Here is an 18,677-nt window from a genome sequence, read left to right on the forward strand (position 1 = left end):
TCTAGTGGTTAAATAACACACAGAGTCCTTCTATTGTATCACTATGGGTAGATTATAAACCTTTCAATATGAATCCTAACATTTTGACGCAATATGCTAGCAAGGTTAAATTTCTTGAGCCAATGTGATTGGAGTAAAGAACCAAATGTATTCATTTCACTTGATATTGGATGACATTTCATAGAAGCATTTTAAGATCATCTCATTTCCCTTTCAGGATTCTCAAATTAACAGCTTTCTGTCACACTGCCAAAGATATCAGCAAGTTTATATGCACAAAATAAGTTACTGAATTCAACTCTCTCTAGTTTTACATTTACTGTTCAGTCTTTGTTTACATGCAGGTCTAATTCAATATTTTGAAAAGATAAATGGATGCACGAAAAATAGTTCTTGAAATAAGAAAGAGATTTCTGGGGCATGTGGTCTCTATTGATGAAACTGAATCGAAAAGTTGAGCGTTAACTATATAAGGGGTTGGCGAATTGATTCAATTTTCAATGCGAAGGAAGTACTTGGATCGGAACAATATTAATGCTTGATCGCTACGTTCCTTCTTCACCATTTTCCTTTGAAGCATCTTTCTCTACGTAGAAAGCGCAGCCCTTCTCCCTCACCCAGAGCCCATGACCTCTCTATGTTTATGCCTGAGTGGATGACTAACAGGCATGCTTTTAGCACCTGTCCCTACCTGGCCTGCTGCTGCTTCTATGGGAGAAGCCCTACCAGAAGCTAGAAATAAAATAGGCCAATAGGAAAAGCAGCACAATGAGGATTTGTTTTTTATACCTACAGAAAAGGACTACGCAAAGTGTCATTAGTGAGGTATAGTGGTCTGCCACTGTGGCACCACAAGTTGGAATAAACACATAAAAAGAGAGCGCAATAAGCTTCAACCAAAAAAGTAAACCTAATGCTGTTCCTGAACAAAAAGCTCTTGTCACTATGGACAAGAAGAGGGATTCTCACTAACTTTAGGTATATTGCACAATGGAAGATATTTTAGTTGTCTTGTTCACAATATTTTATTATATTTTTCTATTGTTACTGTCATAATTGCCTATATGCTTCACCTGGGCCCGCCTCGTTGTCGCGAATTTCCTTGGACTCTGATTGACTCTCTGTCCCTATTAAAATTCACTCCTATCTGTCCCCTGTTGTCAGTCCGTCTGCAAACCTTAGTTTACTCTAGGCAAGCTTTTCGACACTGACTCACTTCTGTTTTTGCTCCCGTCTGTTTCCCGGCTTCAACCTGTTTTTGATCTTGACCACGTCTACTCTCCTCTCCTGGCTTTCGACTCGTTGCTGATCCCGACCACGTTTTTTGCTCTCCTGTCCTGGCTACTGACCCGTTTTTTCCGTTCCCGACACCGCCATCACTCGCCACCTCCACTTTCAGAGCGACTTGCTTCCTGCGAACAGCGATCACCAGATCGTGTGTGCAATTCGTAGCGCAAGTGGGTCCTGTCTCCGTTCTGGACCTGACAGTTACATTGCTAGTTTTCTGACTCTCTTGGATTTTTTTAGTAAACAGGTGTAATAGAAATATTAATATTTATCTTCTATTCTTTCTAATACATTCTATTTATAAAGTTATTAGTGTTAAAAAATTGTCATTTTAGTGCCCAAGATGTCTACGGATATTATATTTATAAACTAACTTAAGTGGAGGAGGGTTCAATTATTTAAAGATAAAGACATTTTTAAGCAATAAGTATCGGATGAATATTAATCCATACCATCATGCATTTACATTGGATTGGACTGATACCAAAATTCGGGTATCAGCCAGCCCTAGTAGATAAAATCTTATAATACGTCGTATATTTCTCACAAAGATGTGCTTGTAAATAATTGGCAGCCACTGAGGCAGAGACAAACCCCACAAAATATTACCAGCAAGGACAGCCGCCAACCATAAACACCGAATGTGACTTTGAGGGCTATTCATTACAATGATTCAAGCACCACCTGATAAAAACACGTTGTCCTCATGACACCGGTTTAAGCGTCCTGTTATGTTTGGCATGTTGGTGTGTGATGAGTAATAGGCAGCCAGTGGCTACTGGAAATAAACTGAGTCCATTCTATAAATATAGGTCAGATATCCTACACCTGAGACTATGTTGAAAACTCGCACAGGCACATTGACAGAGGCACAAGGATAACGGCTTCATTCATCACCAGAGAAGAACGATCACGTCATGGTCAGAAGCTGTCAGAGAGCCAGAGACTGACTTTTTAAATGATGACGGCAGTGACAACACCGCCTTCCACAAGAATGTTGTCTGCAAAACTGCCATTGCGCAAAGGTGAGCTGGATGGCAAAGAAAATAAAATGGATCTTTTTATATACTGCTTGTTACTGCAGCATCATGTTCTCCTCCATGGGTGTAGGGTTCTGTGCTAAGGGAATTATTCATAAAACAACTCTCCCACTATCGTAATTATTAATGGAGGGATGCGTAGTTTGAGGTGTCCTTAAAAAGTTTCAAAATATATATATTTTTTTATCAAGTATGTCTTAACCATGCACTATTGAGTTCAAAGAGCCTTTTTTTCATGGCGCCTATTTGCTATTATCTTACTTTTACCCTAGGTGTTTCGGCCATGGAGCTTATTACACTAGAGGAAAGGAGGCTTGGGGCTGGGGGGTGGGTGATTTTACGTGCATTCTGCGGTTTTATTTTATTCTAGGATGAAAATGGTGAAAGTAAGAAAATGTTTCAAGTACAGTCCAAATGCTAAGCCAAGGTTAAAAAGGAGGATTATTTGAGCGCATCTAAAATTTGCATGCGCAATAAAAGGTCATGACAGAGGCTGCAATGATAATTTCAGCCAGAAGATGGCATCGGCAAGTAGAAAATGTTGAAGTTAACGACACCACCTTTACCTCAATATGTTCCCTCACTTTTTGCTGCCGATATGTTTCATACGCACCTACAACTTAGTGTTGTCCTTTTTTCTATTTTGATATATTTTTAGATTCAAGTTTTTTGCGAGAGTAAGTTTCAAGAAGATCCCGCGATAGTCAAAACCCGCGAAGTCGAATTTGTATTTATTTATTTATTTAATACTCTATTATACATTAAAATAAAGGAACAAACCAATTTACAGGCTCAAAAATGTTTTGAACAAATGTATAATTTTTACAAAAAAAGTTCTGTACTGTCAAATTAACATTTTCAAAATAATCATGCAGCTTTATCACACTACTATATTGATTAAATAAGCGATCCTTTTTAGTTCAATGATGTTTTGTAGCTAACGTGTGGAGAAGTCCAACTCTTTTGGCAATAGATAGCACGTTCCTCCCCTTTGGGGCCCAGGCGCAGTCGGTCTGAGCGTTTTGTTGACATGATGGCTTTTAGAGAAACTTAAATTGAAAAATATTTTCCCATACGTAACTGACAGTTTATACCGACACAGGCAGACACAGGCAGAAAAGGGGCAGTGTGACTTTTTGGCCAATCATAATGCAGAACACAACGCACAATGAAAATCTATGTGGTAGCGAAACCGTGAAAAGCAAACTGCAATATAGCGAGGGATAACTGTGCATCATTTAAATTTTGAACTCACGCACAGGACACTTTCCTAAACGCATCTTGTACCTAACAACTTTAACTTTTAGAATTCAAAATGTGAATAAACAAATAGCTGCTTTTATATCTTAAATTTGCCCAAAATTGGTCAAATAAGCAACGATGAATTTGCAATTGATGAAAAGTGAAACAGCGAGTGAAAATTCTTTTCAGTGAAGTTAAGGAGATTTTGTGCTTAGTACGGTGTGTGGAAGGGGTCATTATTAAGCATATACTGTAAATTTAATATATAAATAAAGAATTTTAATATTCATAACTGTTAAATGGTATTTGACTCTTATCTATGAAATTGACTGTAAACATTTTTCAACTTATGAAACTTCAGCCTTACCACGGATCAAAAATTAGAAATGAAAATGGGGGTTTCACTGCAAGATTGTAAGTACGCAATGTTGGGTCTTTAAAAATCTACAAACTTTTATAAATGATAATAATTTATAAATCTTAATTCATAAAAAAATACTAATATTTATTTAAATGATAAGTAAAAATACTTACAAACATGCATTTTTTTTAAATACTTGGTCATGAAATTACCTTTTACCTTAAATAACATGAGAAAAACCAAGAGAGAGTTTACCTATTGTCAGTCATCGTGCTGCTACGGGTGCCTAAAAACCTAAAAAAGGCTGGGCAAAAAATGAGAAGTAAAATGGTGTGTTTTGGTCACTTTGAGTTTCAGTTGTTTGGCATTTTACTTGTGCTTTTTAAAATTTGTTTTTGGTTTCACTACACTATACAGAGACATCTAGTGGTCAAACAACACATAACGGTCCTTTCAAGACAACTAATATTGGATTCAGTGAAATTTACATTTGTTTTTGTCATATCCCAAACATATCATTTCCAGGAGCTCTAGCACTACCTGTTGTGTATTCCAGTGGACCTCTTATTTCTATTCAGGAAAATGGTGAGCTGGATGGCCTTTTACATTTGCTTCTTTTTTTAATCAAAATCAAATTTATTGGCCAAGGATGGGTGCCGACATGCTGCACCTGCCCAAGACACACCACAGGAAGTGGTGCCCTTAAGACCCCGGTGGTTAAGGGATCCGTGAGCCGTGAAATATATAAAACAAACAATAAATCTAACTTCAGTTATTTCTCAAAAAACGAAACCAAAAAGCCTGAAGGGATGTTATGAGTGCCCGGAGTTCCCGCAAAAAATAGTATGAGTGAGTAAAGAAAGGATTCGTTTGAGACCCTCATCCTTTTAATAGCTGCTTAAAACTATTTTTCAGTGGCGGTTGACTGAAATTGTGAATCACAAATTTCAGTCACCTGTCACTGATGTCAGACTGACACAAATGTGAAATGTCAGTGATTAAAAGTTACATTGCAAGTAAAGAATACTGGCCCAACACCCACTCTCAGGCCCCCCTCAAACCACACGTCCTCAGCAATACAATTGTGTAGTCTTTGATTGGTGTGCGTCGACAGGAGCACCCCAAATGAGCCCGACTAATTGAAGTGTCAGCCATGGAGGATGATTTTCTTCCCGCAGATAAAAGCAAAACAGGCGCAATAATGGAGTTGTCAAATCTATCAGAAGAAGTTCTTTACATGCAGAATGGATTGCCCTGGAGTGGTTCCTTGTGCTCAGCTAAGCACTTTGTTTCTCATTCGATACACTCTCAGAATACTCCCACTGAGCTTGTCGCCAGCCATGATGGCTGATTGAAAACAGAAAGCCTTGCGGAGTCACTGAAAAATCACAGTTTGCTGCTTTTGGCCACTCAAAATCACAATATTTTACCCCTCACCCCTAGCTATCAAAACAAAAATCTAAAAATGTAAATGTCGTCCCGATCGCCATTATGGTTTTCTGTAAGGGCGCTTGAGGTAAAATTGGTTCACTTGTTTTGAAGTACGCTTACTATTTATAATTCACAAGGACTACTTACCTTTTGCTGAGTAGAGCACTGCAAAACTTGATAGAATTCTACTGGATAGTAAAAGGTTTTCAGGGTCCAAAAATTAAAATCTATCAGAAAAAGCAGCAGATCCGCGATAGAGACCAAGAGCAAAGCTTGGAGACCAGCTCCAGCAGCGTGTTCCTCAGCAGTGTGGCCCTGGCATGTGGTGACAGCTGATTTTATTTTAGATTCCCCCTACGTAAAAAAAGAAATAGGATGGCCTTACAGGAGAGGGTTGGTGCATGCGCCTTGGCCTTTTTATAGATGCAAGTATCGAGGTACTTCGCATGCTCTCTCACTTATGTCACAGGCAATGGTATGAACACAGAAGTTACATACGCTCTGTGTAGGTATGGAAAAGGCCATAAAATTGTATAATCACCTGCTTTAGCATATAGTTTACAGTTTCACGTTCCAATGAGATCCAGTCTTTCACTTGTAGCCATTCTGATGCAGGGGTAAGAAACCTTGGACCCACAGAGAGTAATGTCTCCTTTAGCTAAAACGACTGATTTGATGAACTGGATATTTCAGACTTCTACACAGTCTGCTGAAGAGCTCCTCTTTAGCCTGATGCTTGTGCCTGTAATATCCAGATTATATCCATTTTATACACAAGTTTGATCTATATATCTAGAAAATCTATCTCTCTCTCTCTCTCTCTCCCTCTCTCTCTCTCTCTCTCTCTCTCTCTCTCTCTCTAATATATATATATATATATATATATATATATATATATATATATATATATATATATATATATATATATATATATATATATATATATATATATATATATATATATATATAAGCGTCTGCTTCTTACTACTACCCCTTTTCAAACGTGTTATGTTAACATTATTTTTGTTGTTGAGTCATTGTTTTTGTCCCGTTTTTATTTTATAATGTTCAAAATAAAGTTTTATTCCCCCACTGATACTAAGATGATCCGGATTAGAGCCAAAAATGAGCAAAACAAAATCGGCCTAACAAAATAAAAAATAAAAAATAAAACCCAAACAAAAAACACTTTGCCTCCGCACAAACATTGTTATTCGGTGTACACAATTTTAAATGATTAAGAAAAACGTATAAAATATGGGGAAACGTATAAGTTGACAAGTCAATTATTACGTAAGCTTCATGATACAAAGGTCATTATCTATACAGCTAATTATAATACGGTTGTCTTGATACCAATAATCACATCAACTAACTTAAAATGTAATCACTTCAACACTGAGACAATGAAAACCAGTGAGTCACGGAGCTGCTTGACAGGCCCTTGTCTCGAACATATCTCTGCTTAGTTTTCATGAAAAACCGCGGTGTAGACTACAAAATGCTCGCCAAGCACATTGAAGCTGAACTTTGGGAAATTTGGGGTCTTGCTCAAGGACACATCGGCTTGTGAGAATACAGGACAGACTTTAATGACCATAAGACCAGAGCTAATGATTATCAAAGCACTGAAAATATTTTCCAGAGGAAAAAGTTCTAACCAGTAGCAGTATCAGCATGCACGCCAGCTAACTAAAGTTAACATCAGCTAATATAGGCAGTCTTACCCGTAAATGTTACCTTAAATTGGACAGCAGTTTCAAAATTGGAAGACATAATTTGCCCTTAACAGTGGCGTTTTTTCCCTATTTAAGTACCCATTAAAGGCATTCTTTTCATTAGAGCCCATGCCTGCAACTACACCATGAGTTGTGGTGCGCCGTGCACGCACGTCGTGTGTATCCCTCATCCCTCTTTGTTCTCGAGAGTCAGTGGTTAACATTATGACACAATTATTCTATCGGTGCCCAATCCATTTGTAACTATACTTAAAAATTAATCATCTATTTATCTATCTATCTATCTATCTATCTATCTATCTATCTATCTATCTATCTATCTATCTATCTATCTATCTATCTATCTATCTATCTATCTATCTATCTATCTATCTATCTATCTATCTATCTATCTATCTATCTATCTATCTATCTGTCTGTCTGTCTGTCTGTCTGTCTGTCTGTCTGTCTGTCTGTCTGTCTGTCTGTCTGTCTGTCTGTCTGTCTGTCTGTCTGTCTATCTACCTTGGTCATATCCCTCAAGAGGGGTGTCCGACAGCAAGACAAACACATACAATAACAAAGAAAATAAAAGGGAAAAAAAAAAGCCAAAAAAAACACACACAAAAATTTTTGGACCATGGCCAACCCAATTGCCCAAACACCCAAACAAGTTAGGCACCTCGGCACCTAAGTTGGTCATGCTTCGTCCCTCCAGATGAAACAGGACACCAGAAAGCGGCCATGTCATTCGGGTCAGGGTGACACGACACACTCTTTTGTTCAACAGCTCTGTTCACTGGTTTACCCCTGCCGCATCATACGGGTGCCCAGCCCATCCTTAAGAACGCGTCCCACAATCCCACTATCCTTTCACAACATAAAAACATTAAGAAGGAAATTGAATGTTTTTGAGATGAAGTGTTTGAGGACTATGTTCGGAGTGAGAAGATTGGATAGATTGAGAAATGAAATTGTGAGAAAAATGAATAATCCTGAAATGAAATCCTTATCTGTAACTATAACAGAATACAGATTTTTTTTGTATTCTAATCACGTAACACCGTTGAATGTATTCAGTCACTCTCTAAACCAGTTTGCCTACAAGGAAAAAAGATCACGTGCCATCACCACAGCACTCCACTCCGTACTGAGCCACCTGAAGAACCAAGGGAGGTATGTGCGACTGCTCTCCTTGAACTTCAGCTCAGCCTTTAAAGACATCACTCTGATTCTGATGCACGCTGTGCAGGATATACTGTAGCTAGCCAATCATATTGGTGGGCAGATTTTCATCAAACTCATACATTTTTTTCCCTGTCTATTTCTCATGTGTGAAAGCACATGCATTAAGACAAATGTCACTGGCGAGTCAAAGACACTAATGCAAAAATATTACTTTTAAGATGTGCCAATTTGAACCTTTCCTCCATCAAAATAAAGTTCGTTACCCAAATATGCTGCATCTCTTCAATCATGCCTAAATAAATGAAAGTTGACACAAATATATTTTGTACAAAGATTAAAGACCAAGCAGGTGTGTATATATAGCTAGTTTTTCATGATTTGGCACGAAACAAAAGAGTAGACCATGCTGATCTGTGAAGAAAAAGATTATTTTCATAATAGGTTGAGGATCTTCTCTGCCTCTTTCTGTTGTTGATCAAACAATACAGAAACTGCATTGAAAAATTTTGATCCCTGTATAAAATGCAAAAAAACAACACATCTAAAAAGAATATTGCTCGAGAGCTGCACTTTAGAATAAGCTTGACACTCACAAAATGAAATCCTGCTTTATTCTGCTCAATGGCTCCGACTCCCAAACATTGGTGAAAACTGACAGCTTCGAGCACCTCGTCAAACAAAGGGCAAACAGATCTTTGTGAAACGTAGTCTGGAGAGGATAGATTTTGAATCATCCGACCAAACGCCGTAGCAGCCAATGTCAAAAGAGTTCTTCTATCAATCCCTCGTGTCAGCAAACATTACTCTGCAGAACATGTGGGTTACCTTCGTAAACGATTGACCTCAACCTAAAGCCTTTTCATTCATTCTTTCCGGCGCAATTTTCTTCCCACAATACAATATTGAATCCATTTCAGATGAATAATTCATGTCTATTTTCTCCATTAGCTGTGATCACTGGTGTTTACTGACTTGAGCCCACCCCGTGAGTTGTTGTCGGCAGCCCATTGACCACAGAAGAGTGCGGTTATCGGCCTTGAAGAGAGGCTGCACCCTGCTGATAATCCCGCTGAAATTGCACATGGATTTCCTGTTCCAACGTGAGGAAAAAAACGCACTCGCACAGAATACCTAATCAAAGAGACCCAACCTATAAAAAAATGCAGAATAGTCTCTGTCGGGTTTTTTTCTATTTATGCAAGGGTTTGGCTCGGTGATTAACAGTTTACCATGTCTGCATCACAGTTCAGAGGTCCTAACTCAAATCCCAGCTACCAGCCTCCCCTTGTTTGCTTGTTCTCCCCTGCATGAGTAGCTTTTCTTTAGGCACTTGAGAGTCCTCGACGGTTGGCGAGTTGAAGTTTTCCCGAGGAATGTGAGTGAATGGTTGTCTTTGTGTCCAGAGTGTCCCCTGCCCACCGCCCATAGTCAGTTGTGTTGAACTCCCACTCTGTGCAACCTTGATTGATTGATTGATTTATTGACATTTTTCTTTTTCCCCACTGGTAATCATATGCTTGGTGAGAAAAAGTTTAAAGCTTTGATTAACAATTGACAGAAGAGAAGAGGGGAAAGGGCAGACAGGAATAAGCCGCTGATTATTTTGCTCCTGTCCCTTGACAACCAAAAGACTTTTCACATCATCACATAAGATAAATAATCATAAATATAAAATTTTGAGAGGGCAGCACGGCGGCGTGTGTGGCACAGTTCTAAGGTCTTGGGAACCTCCTGTGTGGGTTCAAATCCAGCTACCGGACATACTGTGCGGAGTTTGTATGTTCTCCCCGTGCTTGCGTGGGTTTCCTCCGGGCACTCCGGTTTCCTCCCACATTCCAAAGACATAGATAGATGATAGTTAGATAGATAGATAGTTAGATAGTTAGATAGTTAGATAGTTAGATAGTTAGATGGATAGATAGATAGATAGATAGATAGATAGATAGATAGATAGATAGATAGATAGATAGATAGATAGATAGATAGATAGATAGATAGATAGATAGATAGATAGATAGATAGATAGATAGATAGATAGATAGATAGATAGATAGATAGATAGATAGATAGATAGATAGATAGATAGATAGATAGATAGATAGATAGATAGATAGATAGATAGATAGATAGATAGATAGATAGATAGATAGACATGCATTTCAGGTGGATTGGCCAGTCCAAATTGTCCCTGCGTGTGAATGAGCGAGCGAGTTGTCTGTCCCTGTGTGCCCTGCGATTGGCTGGCAACCAGTTCAGGGTGTCCCCTGCCCACTGCCCGATGATTGCTGGGATGGGCTCCAGCACCCCCGCGACCCTGCTGAGGATAAGCGGTGCAGCTAATGAGATGAGAGATGAGATAAAATTTAGATCAGCATAATCATGTCTAGCATAATGTGTCGAATTCATGTTTGCCTTGACCTCTCCCCCTCTTCATTACAATATTAATAAAGGCGGCACGGTGATCGAATGGTTAGCGCATCAACCCCACAGTTCTGAAGTCCCGGGTTCGAATCCAGCTAACAGCCTCCCTTTGCTGTTTCCTATGGGCATTTCCACATTGAAAACCATCCTTGACAGGTTGTTTGGTGACTCCAAATTGTCTCTAGGTATGAATGAGCGTCTGAATTGCTGAATGTCGCACTGTGCCCTGCGACTGGCTGGCAACCATTTCAGGGTGTCCTCTGCCTACTGCAATGTTACAATGTAACACTGCCCCTTTAAAAGGGGCGTAGCTTACACTCCGCACAGGAAACACAAGAGAAAGGAAAATAAGCAGAAAAGGGATGCACGGAAGTAGTTGAAATGTAATATTTGTTCTACAGATTTTTACAGCATTGGAAAACATTAAAAGTGTTTGTGTCATGGTTCTCTTACTACAGACACCATATTAAAAGAAAAACCTATTTCCCTCCCACATAATTTTTAATTTGTAAGCATCTACGCTAAAGAGCCGCATGCTGCTCCTGAGCCTCGGTTTACCGACCCCCTGGTTAGGATAGGGGTGGTGGGGTTTATCTGGGGTAACTATATAATAATGTTCCTGACTTTGTATTACTACTATGGTACTCTTGTACATAATGTGATTTTTCTATTCACATCACAGTACGTATCTGTGTACATAATACAGTATTTGTAATAACACAACACATGACCCACTTAGTACTGAACATATTTGAACTTTGGGCTGATTCTTGTTTGGCCGTTTGTAAACTTCATTTATCAATCCCAATACTTCCTCTTTCACTTATCCACTCAGAGTTGTTTATTTTTCCCTCCCCTTTAAACTTCATCGGTGAGGGCAAGGTGTCACGGTTGCTCATTGCTCTCACTTGGCCCCGCCCGTTTGGCGCCAGCTGCTGCTCATTGCCTGATTGGCTTCCCTCCTATTTAAACTCAATGCTCTCATTCACTTCTTGTCAGTCCGTCGGCGAACCTCTGCACTTGCGGGACTTCTGTTTTGGCTCTGTTCGATTTCCTGCTCGTGTGTCCAATGTCCGGTATAGATCCCGTCCGTCTCCCCCTGTCCGGTATTTTGCTCCGTTCTCCAGTATCCGATATCGATCTCGTCTGTCTCCTTCTGCCCAGTATTTAGCTCCAGTCTCCAGTATCCGATGTCGATCCTGCCTGTCTCGTCTTGTCCAGAATCTTGCTCCAGTCTTAAGTATCCGGTATCGATCCCGTATGTTGTCCCGGTATTGATCCCTTCTCTCCCGTCGGGTATCTACCCGTGTGTCCTGTATCGATTCCATCTATTCCGTCCGGCCTTGATCTCGTCTGCCTCTGTTTCACTTCTTCCGCCCAGCAATCGTCGCATCCCTTGTTCACGCGCATGACAGCCCCATTCCCGTAAAATAAAGCTTGTGTGAAAACGTTACACGTCTGGGTCCTCCTTCTTTTTGGGTTCTGACACAAGGAAACGATTGGTCTAGAAATCTGGAACATACTTCCTACTTTTAACGTCATTACTTTGAGCTACGCTTGTTATGATGAAACATGGTCGAGAATTGTTCATTCACTTCTGTTTTTACTAACCTCAAAACAGTAACTTTGGAATTGGTTATAATATACTGTATAGTTTAAACTGTAATAAATAAGTTTGCCAATAAACAAATACTGCACTTTATACCCATTTATTCTTCCTCGTTATCCCCACAACCACCTCTCCTACCTCCATGTTTTTCTTGTCTAGCAGCACCCGCTGTAGTAATTTACAATTCCATTACACTAAAGAAATATATATAATTGATGCATTCCCTCCCAAAATTGCTTTCAGTTTGTCAGTTTTGCAGAAGGAGGACTAGGTAAGGAGAAGGTAGGGTGCTCCTGGCCTGACTTACAAAGGGGCTTGTGTCCCTCTCTCCTTCACGTTACACTACTCATTGCAGAGGTTTGAGACTTTCTTACTTTCATCATGAACGAGCTTTGCAAAAATTAACCATTGAAATTGAGGGCTAAAGGGAGTGATGAGATTGAGCGTCAGTCCAAAAAAGGCTTATGTTTAGCCCTTCCAGCATTTAAACCCCAACAAAAGATATTTAAAGACTATTTCCTTTGCCTTGAAAATGTATTTTTTTTTAACTTTTAATTCACCACCAAAAAAATATGTGTTTCGTATAGAACCCTTATGTCTTTTCAACCAGATTTTGCATGGTGGCGACAAACATTCTAGACGGTTTAAGTGTTTGACTTTCAATATAAAGAAATCTGATACACATTTACTGCTTGTAGTTTTTGCTGGAGCAAAGAATATAATAGAAAAAAATGAGAAATACATTTGCAATCTAATGTCTACCAACTACTGCTCGACTGCTCTTACATACTGAATTATTTTATGAAGCATGTGAGTGACACATGTCGTAGCAAATAAACAAGGATTTATGAAGACCAGGAGTCATGAGATAAAGACAAGAGCTTTGCATCTGCTTTACGACTATGCCTCGATGCTTTATTTAAAGTTGACGGCTTTGCCTGAAACAGACCCCCAACTCATCGCCTGCCCCTGCAAAACACCCCTTGCCGCAACAGTCTGTTACTTGACACTGCAGATTGGGCGACATTGTCAGAGACAACCTGTCAGCGGTGAGATAGTTGCTTTGGAAAACACAAGGTACAAACATCATCGGCTTGAAATTGCTAGCGGGATTTCAAATTTGCATTGGCAGGGCCATACTTGCAGTTTGTGTGTGTATGTGTGTGTGTGTGTGTGTGTGTGTGGTACCGATCTTTACTTATGTTAGATTATCAAAATAGGTTGTCACCATAACATGAGTTTTCCAGCTTTATTACGTTTATTATTTAATAATCACAGCATTACTTCAATAACAACATTACACATTTAGTTTTTATAATTGTTCATCCACATATTTGACTGAAGTATTTACTTGCTGTATCCTTTCTTATCAGTACTTTCCCAGAAATGCTCTTCCACCTTTATTTTATCATACAACCTTCAAAATCCAGATGTGTGCAGTTTCAACAAGTGTTTTTTGTTTATTGAGATCATTTCTTCTATCGTATAATGTGAGTTCCCAGGAGAATTCCATTTTGCATAATCGACGCCTTCCTCCTTTAAGAGAGAGGCTGAAAGATTTGTCGAAGCCTTTCTGGGTGGGAGACGCGCTTCTCATTGATTCGACCAGAGTGCACTCTGTTTTATCTTTATTTTGAAACTTTGTAATAAATGTCCTCAACTGCATTGCTTCTCTCCAGCTCTATTGGTGACATCGGAATTGTCCTTCGCCTTCACTTGCAAAACATCGAATACGTTATCATGCAAATTGACCACAGCTTACTACTCATTTATCATAAGTTGTAAATATATTCGACCAAACTAGAAATTAGTATGCACAAGTGGTAAAAAAAAGTGCAGTGATCTCTCGCACCGTAAGGGGTATCAGTGGAGCCTTTATTTATTTTGCAATTATTATTCAAATATGCTGAAACCAAAAAAACAAACCCTTTTTACCGACTCAACCATTTGTGTAACAAACAAATGTACTATAAACGTTTTTTGTTTTTGTTTTTACAAACAACAACAGTGATGCCAAATAATAATAATAAGTGGGGGAGTGATTAGTCAATCAGAATGAAGAATATAATACTGTCATGATTACTGATGTGACTCAGCTGTGCCCACTCCTTGGGCGCCAACTGCCTCGGACTCTGATTGGCTCCCAATCAGTATTTGTACCCAGTCCTGTCTGTCCCCTTTGGTCAGTCCGTCTGAGAACCTCAGTTAACACTAGGCAAGCCTTTTTCGACTCTGACTCCTACCCGTCCCGTTTTTTGCTCCCGTCTGTTCCCCGGCTTCGACCCATTTTTGATCCTGACCACGTCTACGCTGCTCTCCTGGCTTACGACTCGCTTACGACCCCGAACACGTTTTTGTTCTGCCCCGGCTACTGACCCATTTTTTCCGTCCCCGACTCCGCCATCGCTCGCCACAGAAGATCCACTTCCACGTTCGGAGCGCAATCCGAGTATCAGAGCAACCTGCTTCCCGCGTCCGTCGTGGGCGCAACCCTTTCTCTTCCTTCCACTAAAACATGTGAGAAACACAACGCAAGTGGGTCCCGTCTTTGTTCTGGTCTTGACAAATACACAATGCAAAAGTAGCAAAAGAGTAAAAAGTAAACTGTGTAATAGCGAGGGATTACTGTATACGTATTAAAAGATAAGTTACACTTGTACTGCAAAAAAATTAAAAGTTGAGGAAGAAATTCCTTCAATTAACCAAAAGTAGTAGCAGCAAAAAAACAAAAACAAGATATGGATAAAATATATTCGACCGACTTTGACGTAGTTGTCAGAAAAAAGCAATTGTTGGAGATGGTACGAATAAAACCATTAATTGATGAGGGAGATTAGTTTGGGCATTACCTTAATTTCAAAAGAAAATGTTTCATGGCCCACAGAAAAGAACGATTTATGGTGGTGGATTCCCCTCTTGCAAGCGGTTGGCATAATGTCATGAGCCATCATTAAATGAATGAGTCTTTTAAGTACTAATTCCCTGACCCTTACATAACTCACTGATGTGTGTTTACTTGAATGCAATCGTTTTCTACTGACCGAATGAGAATGTGTAACTTGATTTTATTCAAATGCAATTTATTGATCAACTAATTAAATATTTTGAGGAAACCGGCCGGCTGTCTTTTGCCTGGTTGGCTTGTTCTATTTGTATATTGTTTGTGTGTGTAGAGTCAGAGCTATGCATATTACATAATGCATTCTCCTGCATAAATCCAAACTGATTATGTCCTATACACGGCATGGAAATATTTGTTCACACATATTTCTTTGCACATGCACACTTGATAATAAATGCCTGGTCCTCTTTTCTGCTGAACCAATGCCGAGTTATATTGTAGCTTTCCTACAGTTCTAAAAACAACCGACAGTGATGTATTGATCAGATTACATTCTGGGTGGGAATAGGCGACAAACACGTACTGTAACACTTAAAGAGACAGTGTGTAATATTTAGCGCCTCCCAATGTTACAATAAAACGTTCATCCAGTAAAAAAGAAAAAACATTAATTTGATTACCAGGCAAAAATTTTAATTTGTATTGAAAATAAATCAAAGGTCGAGAAATTTGTATTGGTTTTTTACTGTGGAATCCCCTTGTCAGGACCAGAACGGAGACAGGACCCACTTGTGTTGCGTTTCTTACATATTGAAAGAAAGAGAAAGGGTTACGCCCACGATCCGGTGGTTGCTGGACGCGGGAGGCAGGTCGCTCTTAACGCGGAAGTGGATCTTCCATGGCGAGCAATGGCGGTGTTGGGAATGGAAAAACGGGTCAGTAGCCGGGACAAGAGAGCAAAAAGGTGGTCGGGGTCGGAAGCGAGTCGTAAGCTAGGAAAGAAGAGTAGACGTGGTCGGGGACAAAAAAGGTCAAAAGCCGGGACAGGAGAGGAGACGTGGTCAGGATCAAAAACGGGTCGAAGCCGGGGGACAAACGGGAGCAAAAAACAGGTGGGAGTCAGGGTCGAAAGAAGGCTTGCCTGGAGTTAACTGAGGTTCGCGGACGGACTGACAAAAGGGGATAGATAGGAGTGGGTTTAAATAGGGACAGAGGGCCAATCAGAGTCCGAGGCAGTTGGCGCCAAAGGAGCGGGCACAGGTGATGAATATCGGTAATCATGACACCCTTATTAAATCAGTGCCATGTTCTTCCGGCATCCTGACGCCTCACTCTGCCGTGTATCAATGGCCCTTGCTCGTAACAGACAACAGAGTGCCATTTAGTGGTCAATTATTACACATTGGGGTTTTAAAAATGAGCCATTGGATAATGACAAAAAATAAAAGGCCTCAAGCTTTTGAGTACAGTAAAGTCTCCAGCAAAGGTGCATATTGCCCATACCCTGATGACGAAACTGATCAAACTGTATTCTACATGTGGTCCAGATAACTTAACATACTGAAAATATTGATAGGGTTCAGAGGGCTCTTCTTAACGACAAAATATAAATCACAAATCTTAACTTTGCCTCCTGGAAATCAATTCTTATATGTCCATGTTTTATTTATAAATTAAAATATCAATATTGATGACCATCATTGCAAAAAACTACTGTACTTTAGTTCATGAGTACAATGGCCCCTCTACATAAAGAATCTTGCCCGATATACGAAAGGAAATCCAAGTTGTGTAAATTTACAGACACTACCACTCTCTTTAAGTTGGCACATGCTTTTCCAGCCATACAGGCCTGATCCAACGTTGTTGTGCTGTGTGTTTTTTTGTGCTCCCTCACTCCACCCACCGGTGGTTTGAACGCTCAAGTTTTGAACAACTTCTGCTGTACTTTTCCCAAGCCTTCGGTGAAATTCCCATTAGAATGACCTCGAGGGCATTCGACATTAGAGCTAAATCTTAAAAACTGTAAACCGGCACAAACACCGGCGGGCAATCACAGACAAACACACACCTGGACACACACCATTCGAAGGACTCCAAAAGTTAGATTGGCACACTTCAACCATAATAGGCTGAAAACAAACTAGTGGTAACTTCTTCAGTGTTGCTATCAGATTTTGAAAATAAATAGCTCAAGGGATTTATTATCTTCTAAAGGCCAAGTCCTATCGAGCAAGAATTATTTAGTTAAGTCACATTTATTTGTATAGCCCTTAATCACAAGAAGTCTTAAAGGGCTGCACAGACTAAAGACTATTACAGACTTCAGACTATCATTACAGCATCTATTGTTCCCAAGATGCTTTCGTATATTTTCTACTGCGGGTAGGTTTGTTATTTGAAAGGGCTAGTGAAGAACACTGAGGCTCCTATCAAACATCCCATTATGTTGTTATTGAAAGTACTCACAGAAACTGTCATCCAGATAGAAGGTCATTGTCTTATCTCGTGGTTGATCGGGCAGCACATTGCATCGGGATGTCACTCGTCTGGATGGTGATGTTGGAACACTTGGCACTTCCTGGTTACAAAAAGAAAGAAAAAGAGTAGAGCAGTCACTTTACTGTGACGCAGGCAAGGTGCCGCCTCGGGTCATTGACAGCAGCTGTTTGGTGTCCGAGTACAAACAAGCAGGGATTTATATCATGGATTTTGAAATACAGTAATCACTCGCTATGTTGCACTTTGGATATCGCTGGTTCACTGCTTTGCAGATTTTTATACGAACTGTCTTTTTTGTTGATGATACCAATGCATCGTGCGTTGTGTTTTGCAGCAGACAGCAGAGAGCAAATGCTGTCACGAAGGCAGGTTGTATGTGTGTTTTGGGTGGGTGTGACTGCCTGTGTGTGCGACTGTGATGGGCTGGTGTATGCTGTAAAAAGAGCAGGGTGAAGGCACACGTCATTCGGTCCACCCGAAATATACAGCGGCACCTAGCTTTTAGTGATTCGTTACATTGAAAATAAATTAATTAATAAAATTGCACACTGAGGAAAGTTAGAAGAACACAAACAATGGTGATCACCAACGAGTGCTCTGTGGATTATTGTCGAGTTCTGGAAGCAACTGAGAAAAGGCAACTGTGGTGCTGCAGGTCCGGCCTACTGCTATTGCTTGGTTACGTAACAGGCTACGCTTGCCAAGCTTGCATCTCACCAATGTCAGATCCATTACCCATGAAACAGATGACCTGGAGCTACAGTTCGTAGAAAACTTCTATTATCGGGACCGTTATATTTTAATCATTGTGGAAGCCGGGCTTAACCTGAGGATACCCGATGTTAGCCTGCAGCTAGCCAGCTGCTCTCTAAATCGCTTTCTTACATTGAAAGGAGAAGCCCTCAAATTTCGTTTTCTGACAATCATTCATTCAACTGCAATTCTGTGTTTTGTGTATTTAATTGTAGATCAATAGTTTTTATTTTGTTACAGTCATATACCGGTACTCTGATTCGGTAAGGATTTCACTGCAACG

At 39.9% G+C, this 18,677-nt stretch overlaps 1 protein-coding gene across 1 annotated transcript in view; it reads right to left on the bottom strand.

Annotated features, from left to right (window-relative positions):
* Positions 1-18,677, bottom strand: part of xirp2a (xin actin binding repeat containing 2a) — a 77,639-nt gene that overhangs the window by 24,622 nt on the left and 34,340 nt on the right. The window contains exon 2 of the mRNA XM_088329813.1: positions 17,609-17,720. Coding sequence (XP_088185939.1) covers positions 17,609-17,720 — 112 coding nt within the window. The remainder of the gene's footprint in view (positions 1-17,608; positions 17,721-18,677) is intronic.

This window comes from Urocampus carinirostris, chromosome 3, assembly GCF_059441175.1.
Source record: "Urocampus carinirostris isolate Australia breed hairy pipefish chromosome 3, RoL_Ucar_1.0, whole genome shotgun sequence".
Classification (NCBI taxonomy): domain Eukaryota; kingdom Metazoa; phylum Chordata; class Actinopteri; order Syngnathiformes; family Syngnathidae; genus Urocampus; species Urocampus carinirostris.